This window comes from Lupinus angustifolius, chromosome LG06 (genome assembly GCF_001865875.1).
Source record: "Lupinus angustifolius cultivar Tanjil chromosome LG06, LupAngTanjil_v1.0, whole genome shotgun sequence".
In the NCBI taxonomy this organism is placed as follows: domain Eukaryota; kingdom Viridiplantae; phylum Streptophyta; class Magnoliopsida; order Fabales; family Fabaceae; genus Lupinus; species Lupinus angustifolius.
In genome coordinates, this window is record NC_032014.1 from 26,074,372 (window position 1) to 26,085,002 (window position 10,631).

The window sequence follows — 10,631 nt, forward strand, 5'->3', positions numbered from 1 at the left end:
GTGAAGCTTCTAAGGAAGCCTTGTGGTTTATGGGGCTGGTAAATAAATTAAGCAAGGTGGAGTTCTGCTGCATTGTGATAGTCAGAGTGCTATCTTCTTGGAAAAGAACTAGGTGTATCATGCTAGGACCAAACATATTGATGTGAAATTTCACAAGATCAGAGAGTTGGTAGCTTGTGAGCAATACTATTGTAGAAGGTTCACACTTCAGAAAATGCAGGTGATATGTTAACCAAGCTGGTTACCTTGGACAAGTTCAGGCATTGCTTGAGCTTGCTGATCATTCACTTATGCTAAACTATGGAGCGCCCCCAACCCAATGGCGGAAGATGAAGATTGATGATATTCGCCAATGTAGAGATTGTTGCACAATGACTCATATTCTTTAGATAACAACAATACAAGTTATGGGTTTGAGCTGATATAAAGAGGTTGGGGTAGATGACTATATATTTATGTTATGTAAACCTAATGTAGCCATGGAGAACAATAGCTAAACACAATTCATAATTCTCTAATACATAGTGGTAGTCTCTCAATGCTCCCATGGATATAGGCACAATTGGCTGAACCTCGTTACCAAATTACTCATGTTATTCTCGTATCTTTACTTTTTTAGTATTTGATTGTTCGCTTGTTCCCAACAATTGATATTAGAGCCAATGGTTCGGCTTGGATGGTGGACTTAAGGGGGAGCAGACTAGTAAGTGTGCGATACCCATACTTGAGGGGGAGATTGTTGAGTTTATTCAAGTATGAAGTCTCACATTGAATATTAGACAATGAATGAAAGAGATTATAAGTGAGAAAAGCCCATGGAACTAATGCCTTAAGGTTTTGGTTCAAGACGTGATGTCTCATTTGTGTCTCTCTACTCTTTTCATATCCTGGTAACAATGGAACTCCTTGGTGGTTGGAGACTACCCAGTCACAGTCTAGTCCAACACATGTTATTTGTATGTATACCCTAAGAAACATTAATGGTTGATGAGAATAAGTTAAGAAGAAAGATAGATGTGAGAAAGAGGATGAGGAGAAAGAAAGAGGTGAGAAAAGACTGGAATTATGAGTTGTTTGGTAGAAGAGAAAAAGAAAAAAAGAAGAAGATAGAGAGCGTGACTTTATCTCCTCATCTATGGAATAGACAATTATACCCTCATTCACATTAATAATATTTTTCATTCTAAATTAAAATTAAATATTAGTTAAAGTTTTTAAGAAATATAATGTTAATACTAAATATATCATTTTATGTAAATGATTAAGTATATAGATTTAGTTAAAGTTTCTAAAAATAATATTGAACTAAAATTGAAATATTTAATTAAAGAAATTGATTAATATTTATTCGTGAACCTTAATAGTGATGATAACACACAAACAATAATATTTTTAGGTCCATGTGTGACTTACAACTTTGTGTAGGAATATGTGTTTGGAGATAAGTGATAAATACAATAATAGTTAGATGATAGTAAAATAAAAATGAGTGAATGAAAAATGGTGAACAAAATGTGAGCTTTTCTTATACATATACAAGTTTATCCTTGTAAATAATCATATACTAACTTTATTTTCTAAGTTTTAATTATAAAAATGTATTTGGTTTTAAAATGTGTAAATAAATTAGTATTTATTTAAACTTTTTGAAAGAAAATATTAATTATAATTTTAAAATAGTTAAAAATATTAAAAAGAAGTGTCACATAAAAGGGCTATATGAGTATTTAATAGCTAGAACTGCATAATAATATATTTTGAACATGTATGTGATAGTGTGAAATTGGTAGGGATAATTTAGTCATTTGCAAATTTTTACTCTCTTAACTCACTTTCTTCTCATCTATGAAGATAACAAATTTTGCCATGGGATCCACCACCTTTCTTTCTCTCTACTCTCTTTCACTCCACAACCAAAGCAGAAAAATGTGTAAACTCCCCTAACTTTCTCTCTTCTCATTCTCACCTCAACTAAATGGGCCTCAGTTGTTTATACATAGATAGGAAAGAAAATTGTAGCATATGTGAGAGAGTGGAAAATAATATTGAATTTTTCTTTAACTCTGCTATATCATAATCAAGTTGTTTATATATTAGTTTGTTACCTAATTTACTTGTGATATATCCATTTGAGTGAACATGCACAATCTGCATATATTTATATTTTTTATTTAGGAAAATGTTTTTTGTTGGACATGTATGAGGTAATACAATGTAAACATGTAGAGAGTATAAAAATCATAACTTATAAGTTCACACATTGTAAACATGCGTAGAGTCCAAATGAAAACATCATACCTCTTATGCCCATCAAATTCGATGGGTTTACCAATGGTGAAGGGAATTGCAGAAACACAAATCATTATAGCTCTCATACCCACCTTAATTGATGCGTGAAACAATGGTGAGGGGAAATGGCTTTTTTAGAAATAAAAAATCATACTTGACGTAGGTTTAGTGAACATGAAGTAGGTTTAGTGAACATACAGATGTATTTTCATACATGAAGTAGATTCGGTAAACATGTAAATGGTGAAAATACATAATTACTTTTAAGAAATAAATTATTTAAAAAAAATAAAATGTGTAAAATATGGTTAGACAATCGAGTTTTGAGAAATGAAATCATATCTCAGGTAAACAATCACATTTACAAAAATGGGATAATACTTCAGTTATTACAAAATAAAAGATAAGGACTCCAAATGTAGAAATGATACCTTAATTGATGGGTACAACAATGGCGAGTGGAAAAAATGCATGTCAAAAAATGGATTTTCTCACATCACCAGTGTTGAAATGATATGAACACATCATGAAGAAATAGTGAAACCCAAAATATAAGAACATGATAAAAGAGACAAAAGAAGAACAAAGGTAATATGAATGAATTGTATAGAATTCAAAGTGAATCAAGTTAAAAACAAAGGTATACAAGAGTTATAATTTATACACATATTCTGCTAACTAATTCTAACTACAAACTACAAAATAAACCAGTAATTTGTATGGAAAGTTACATAAAATGAATAACTCCTTTTAACGTAACTTCCTAACTTCCTTCAACTATTTCATCTTTGTTTTTGTATCTGTATGCTTCATTGTTGATTAACCCACCCACCCCCCCCCAACAAGCTGGCATGTGGATGTTGAGCAGGCTTGGAATGGAAAGAAATGAAGAGATTAGGTGGCAAAGCTTTAGTGAAGATATCTGCCACTTGTGACCCTGTAGAGATAGGCAGAATGTGTAAACGTCCAGATTGAATTCTCTCACACACTAAGTGATAATCAATCTCTACGTATTTTGTCCTCTCATAAAAAACAGTATTGGTAGCAATATGTATTGTGGATTGATTATCACAATATAAGGAAACTGGAATTGAATGATCATGCTGGAGTTCTGTTAGGAGTTGCACTAGCCATTGTGCTTCACATGAGGCAAGAGCCATAGCTCTATACTCGGCTTCTGCAGATGATCGAGACACTATTTGTTGCCTTTTACTTTTCCAGGAGACAAGATAAGTCCCAAGGAAGAAACAATAGTCTGATACTGATTTTCTGGTGTCAAGACATGCCCCCCCCAATATACATCAGAATATGCCTTTAGCTTATGGCTGTTATGAACATAGAAGAAAATTCCTGTGCTCGGAGAACCTTTGAGATACTTCAATATTCTGATGGCTATAGAATAATGTTGATAAATTGGTTTGGAAAGAAATTGGCTAAGATGTCCCACTTCAAAACTGATGTCGGGTCGAGTGTGAGTCAAGTAAAACAATTTCCCAATCAATCTTCTATAGGAACTAGGATTAGCCAAATAATGTCCAGTCTGAGAATGAATTAATTTCCCTGAATAATCCATAGGTTTAGAACAAGGCTTAGAAGCAAGCATACCAACATGTTGAAGAAGCTCTAATGTATATTTCCTTTGATAAAGGAGAATTCCTTTGCTTGATCTAGCAACCTCCATGCCTAAGAAAAACTTGAGACCACCTAGATCTTTGATGTTGAATTTGCAATTGAGAAGTTGCTTCATTCTGTTTATCTCATCCAAGGTTTTACCAGCCAAGATAAGATCATCTACATAAACCAAAATACCAGTAAAACTAGAAGAAGTGATATTGAGGAAAAAAGAGTGATCTAAGTGTGTCATGTGGTATATGGAAGCATGTAACATACTTGTTAGCTTAGCATGCCATTATCTACTTGCCTGCTTAAGTCCATGGAGAGACTTTTGCAATTTGCATACCATATTAGGACCAATTGTTGAAAGATTTTTTCTCTTGCTAGGTAAGGCAAGTTTGTGATCGATTTATTTAGTCACAAGTTTATTCTTTGTTCGCCATCTCGGCTTTGTTGGGAAGAATTCTCAACGCCGACATGATGGTTTCAAGAATATTTCATTTGATCAAAAACTTGACTCTATTGAATTATTAACAACTTCATACCATCTCGGGTTTGTTGGAACAATTTCCAACGCAAGTATAATGATATGAATTAGCAAATTAACACAAGTGATAATGAGTGATAATTATTTCCGTTTTTCTTTATTAACCAAACTACTTCCTTATAGAAGATTGGTAAATAATACATAAATAAAGCAATAAATGGTTAGTTGCAGAATTTAAATGACATAAAGTAAATGTTAGTTGTAGAAAGTAAATGACTGAAAAATAAAAGTTAGTAGTTAGATCACTCATTATGACTTTGTCCTTTTCCTTTTCACAAAAGGTTCAATTTATGAATTAAATTGCACTTTGATTCAAGGTTTCTTTCTTTGTCCACAAATAAAATTTATAAGTTAACACTTTACTATTTTACACTTGCATCTCTTTCAAAATTCAATTGTAGTATAATATAGGGTTATGTTGAACCACAAGGAATTGCCTAATAGAAACGTACTCATACTTTGTACATTTTATAAAAAATAAGAAAGTAACATATAAAGTTGTTTTTGTGATTTTATGAACTAAGAAATATGAAAAAGTAAAGATCTAACTTCTTACAAATTCAAGAGGGAAAAATTGATTTGAAAATGAGCAAGTGTTTCACTCAAAACTCAACTTGTTTGGTTTGCATGAATTTAATTTGGTTTTTTTTCTCAACACTTACTTTGATTGCACAAAATTTTCAAGGATAACTAAGGTCTTCCTTAGGTTTGCAAGAATTTAATTTAATTTTTTTCTCAACACTTATCTTTTTAAATACATACTCTTTTTCAACCTTTTCACCTTTCTTGTTTTTCTTCCTTTCCTCATTCTTTTTCTTCCTTTCCTTATTCTTTTTCTTGACCCTTTTGTGTAACTTTTCTTGATTTTTCTCAATCTCTTTTTTACTCCTTTTTGTTTTGGGAGCGTTGCTTTACTTTTTTTTTTTGATTTGTAAAGAAATTGAGAATTTTTATTTTGAACACTTTGTTACATGTTCAACCATTCCCCCCAACTTAATTTTTTCCGTATCCTTCTTTTTGAAAAATGCTATATTTTTTACTTAGAAAAGTATAGGAGATTTCATTTTTGTTTTTCCATATTAGGCTCAAGGGTTATTTGAAAAAATAATTTTTCTTTTTAAGGCTCAAAGGTGTTAGCAACGGATGTTCCTATTTTTGGATGGTCATTTTTGGTCAAGTGGCTCATTCTATTTAAAAGAACTTGCCTTTACAATTTCTTATCAAATTGTGTGCAACCAAGTAAAGAAAGATTCAAACAAAATCAATTGTGTAAAACCAAAAACTTTCTCACTATGACATTATGAATAATGCTTCACAAAAAAATTCAAAGTTTCATCTCATGTTGTTAATTTACAAAGTCATTGATCTTGTTAAAAGTTTAAGCCAAATTTTGTTATCTACTAAGTTTAGTTTCAACAATTTCACTTTTTAAAAAAATTTCAAAAATAAACTAAAGAAAACACAACTTAAAAATTAAACATACTAAAAAAAATTCTAAAGCTAGTAAAGACTTAAAAGTAAAAAAAATACACTGAAATTTTTAAAAACACACCAAAATGAATTTCTTTCAAAATGTTATACACACTCCCCCAACTTAAGTTCTTGACTTGTCCTCAAGTCATTTTGAAAATATATTAAGGAAGTTTGTGTAACATTTTGAAAGAAATGGAATAAAAAACTAACCAAACTTTTTTTAGGAGAACTCAGAATTTCATTCTCCTTGATATTACTATCCTCTCCAAGATAGTGGTGCCTTTAGAGCCAACTCCTTTTTGTCTGTTTGTTTTTGGACTTGTTTTCCTGTAAATCATTAGAACTTGCAATTTCTTTTTCCTTGAGGTTAGTCTAACAATTTACATTAGTTTCTTAATGTTTAAAACATTATGTTCAGAAATAAAATTTGATTGGCAAAATTTCCAATCAAACAACATGCTTTTTTCATGACAATTATATTTATAGTAAAAAATTAAGCATTTTTCAAGTCTAATTGATAAATGGAAATCCAAACATAATTTTATGGAATTCCAAATAAAAAGATATCAATTCAAACAACAACAACTAAGTCCATTCAGAAGTTCATGAATTTATTTTGTTAAATGGTAAAGCAATTAGTTATTAGTAAACCAAATAACACACTTTTTAGGAGTTCTCAAGTTTGGAAAAATTAATTTTTGGCACAAATTTATCAAGCACACTCTTAGCTTTAAAAAATTATTTCTAAATTTTAAAATCATCAACTAAACCATGTTCATGGAGATGTAGGTTTAAGTATCACAAAATAAAATATGTGCATCAAAAAGTACATGGTGAATACTTAACCTTTAAGGATGGGAGTAGCTTCATTTTTGGATTTTTGAAGAATTAGTTTTCTTCCTTCTTTGAAAAGTCCAGCCACTAATCCTTTCTCATTCCAATCCCTTTTATGTTATTTTTTTCAAATAGTTGATGAGGGGTACCTCCTCATCCCCTAAAGAATTTTATAACAACAATAAAAGTTTCTTAAATAGTGGGTTTTCACTCCACTAGTTCCAACTTTTCTTTCCTTTTGTGTTTTTAATTTTTAAATGTACAAAACAAAAAAAATAAAAGAAAGATGTAAAAAAATAAAAATAAATTTATACAAAAACAAAAGAAAATTGTATTTACAATTACTAATGATAAAACATATAAGTATGAATTTCCTTTATCTAGTAATTCTCCGGCAGCGGCGCCAATTTGTTGAAAGAGTTTTTCTCTTGCTAGGTAAGGCAAGTTTCTGATCGATTTATTTAGTTACAGGTTTATTCTTTGATCACCATCTCGGCTTTGTTGGGAAGAATGACCATCGCCGACATAATGATTTCAAGAATATTCCATTTGATCAAAAACTTGACTTTATAGAATTATTAACAACTTCATACCATCTCGGCTTTATTGGAATAATTTACAATGTTGGTATAATGATATGAATTTAGCAAATTAACACATATGATAATGAGTGATAATTATTTTTGTTTTTCTTTATTAACTGAACTACTTCCCCATGGAAGGTTGGTAAAGAATAAATAAATAAATAAAGCAATAAATGGTTAGTGGCAGAATTTAAATGATAGAAAATAAATGTTAGTTGCGGAAAGTAAATGACTGAAAAATAAAAGTTAGTAGTTAGATCACTCATTATGACCGTGTCCTTTTCCTTTTCACAAAGATACAATTTATGAATTAAATTGCACTTTGATTCAAGGTTTCTTTCTTTGTCAACAAATAAAATTTATAAGTTAACACTTTACTATTTTACACTTGCATCTCTTTCAAAGTTCAATTGTAGTATAGTATAGGGTTATGTCGAACCACAAAGAATTGCCTAATAGAAATGTACTCATACTTTTTATATTTTATCAAAAGTAAGAAAGTAACATATAAAGTTGTTTTTGTGATTTTATGAACTAAGAAACATGAAAAAGTCAAGCACAAACTATTTACAAATTCAAGAGGGTAAAATTGATTTGAAAGATGAAATTATTTCTTGACTCATATGATTTTGAAAACATTATAAATTTTGTGTTATACTTTCGGTTAATTCCACACATCTTTTCTAAATCCTTCATCTAGTGTCCTAGAATGATAAGATGATTTTCAAACCTTATGTAATACACTAAATAATAGTTAAGTATCACTCGTCGGAGTAGGTTGTCACACCTTACGTCATGCTCCATTAACATCATTTAGCCTTGAACATAAGTTGCTTAAAATAGATGCTTGATGTGGCAAGTGAACTAAGGTGTAGGTTATACTTTTTAGTTCACTTGTCAACACTTTAAGAAGAAGCAATTTTGGATCTTTAAATCAAGTTTTAGGTGATCAAGCTTAAATCGCATTAAGAACTTCATAAAGAATCAAAACTTAACCAAAAGTAATAACTTGAATGTATTGAATTCGAAAGATGATAGAAAAGAAGAAAAGAAATAACATTACACCATAATCCAAGTCAATATGTAGGAGCATGAGCCATCTATCCAAAGATGAGATGCTTTTGATTCCAAATGAGGTTACAAAATCATGTTTTTGCACCTTATTTGCTAACTCCATTCCCCTTGAATTTCTATGAACTAAAAGCCTAACAACACTCTAAAAGAAGAGAGAATCGAAATGGGAAGAAGAAGAGGAATTTACAAGGTATGTACAAGGTGTAGAAGTGAAGGAATGGGTGTGCCTTTTATAGGCAAAGTGCAGGTCGCTTAGCCCCCTTTTCTTGCCGCTTAGCTCCCTGTCTAGCTCACCCAAGCTGGTGACTCAACAACTTGTCCCATTTTGGCCAACTAGCTTGGACATCCTATTGTGGGCTAGACTACACGCATGGTGGCGCCTCCTACTTGCTTGTCTCATGCATGAGGTCATAAACTTGGTCCAAAAGTTAGCTTTGTATGGTTGCTTGGCTTGTGACATAATTCATGACATAACCATTCTTATAGGCCAATCAACCATTTTTCTGGTGGGCCAGACGCTTAGCTCACCTAGTCCCATGCTTAGCTGCCTGCTTGAGCAACTTGGCTGACCTGGTCCCACGCTCAGCTTCCTGCTAAAGCAGCTTAGCTGACTTGGTCCACGCTCAGCTACCTGCTTGAGCAGCTTGGTCTGATCTAGTGCGTGTTCAACTGCCTGCTTGAGCAACTTGGTTGACCTGGTCTACGCTTAGCTGCCTGCTTGAGCAGCCTGCCTGACCTAGCCTGGTACTTGGTGCTTGGTTGGACAACTTGTTGCTTGGTTGGACAGCTTTGTGAGCAACTTTTCCTTGACTTTAATTGCTTCCAACTAAGACCAAGTTGCTTAGTCATGCTTAAGTTTAAGCATGCACCTTACCATGCTAAGTTTTAAGCACACATGTGTCATGTACTTTGGCTTGATTTCTTCAAGGTGAAGCAAACTTTCTTTCTTCAAGCCTAAGCATTCTTTTTGGTCCAATTTCTTATGAAAGTCAAAGAAAACTTGGACAAGAGCTGATAAAAAATTATATTATTCAAACACACAAAATTTATCTAAAAAGTGTTGAATAAGTTGGTTTTCACATTTTTGCATGGGATAAGTGCCATGAAAAGTGTATGAAAATTAGGTATTTTTGGCACTTATCTCTAACCAATAACCCAGGTGGAGCTTTCATATACACCTCCTCATGTAGATCTCCATGAAGAAAAGTTGTATTGATATCTAGTTGTTGAAGGTGCCAATTATGGGTAGCTACTAAAGCAAGAATAACTTTAATGGTTGTCATTTTAACCACAGGGCTCAAGGTTTCCATATAATCAACTCATTTAGTTTGAGTGAATCCTTTAGCCACCAACCCTTCCTTATGTCTTTCTATTGTGTCATCTACTCTGTATTTAACCTTAAACGTCCACTTACACCCAATAGATCTCTTTCCATAAGGAAGATTAGTAAGTATCCAAGTTTGGTTTTTATCAAGAGCAACAAGCTCTGTTTGGATCATATCTTTCAAACAATCATGTTGTATGGCATGAACATAAAATTCAGGTCCAATGATATAAGATATGGCTAAAGAGTAGTGTTTGTGAGAGGAAGACAAGTTATCATAAGTGAGATTGTTATGAATTGAATACCTGATTCGTGATGATGAAGGTGGAACTAAAGAGGCTGAAGATGATGCCAGTGTGCAATGATAATCCTCCAAGTATTTAGGCCTGCTTCTAAGTCTTTGTGAATGTCTAGGTAATGAAGCTTAAGGATTTGTGTTATAGGAATTGTGAATTCGATTGTGGTTAGGATCAATGTTTGTGGGAGAAGAATTATAAGTTTGGTCAGTATCTATGGGACTAGGAATGGTATTTGTGGCTTGAGGGGTTGGCAGAACATGTTCATTTTTTTGTTTGAGGGTATATGGCTTCTGAATTGGGTATAATGGAAAAGTTACTTGTGTTAGTGGTATATGGAAAAGGATCATTTGATTGATTTGGTAACACAGATTTAGCAATAGGTGATAAATGTGAATTAGATGATTAGCCAAGAACAAAAGAAAAAATGTGTTCACAAAACATGATATTTCTAGATAAAAATATCTCATGTGAAGCTATGTCTAAAAGAATATAACCTTTTGTACCTTGCTTGAAACCCAAGAAAATATGTTTTCTAGCCCTTTGATCAAACTTCTTCCTATGAGAGGTAAGGGTAGTGTAAGACTTTGATGACA

The 10,631-nt window shown here is 32.2% G+C and overlaps 1 protein-coding gene across 1 annotated transcript; it reads right to left on the reverse strand.

Annotated features, from left to right (window-relative positions):
* On the reverse strand, window positions 3,485–4,153 carry LOC109350561 (uncharacterized mitochondrial protein AtMg00810-like). Its single transcript, XM_019591787.1, has one exon. The coding sequence runs from the start codon at window positions 4,151–4,153 to the stop codon at window positions 3,485–3,487; it is 669 nt and encodes a 222-aa protein (XP_019447332.1).

Bases quoted from the DNA above. Each gene is read 5' to 3' on its own strand.
- LOC109350561 (XM_019591787.1), bottom strand. From the start codon at position 4,153: ATGACACACTTAGATCACTCTTTTTTCCTCAATATCACTTCTTCTAGT.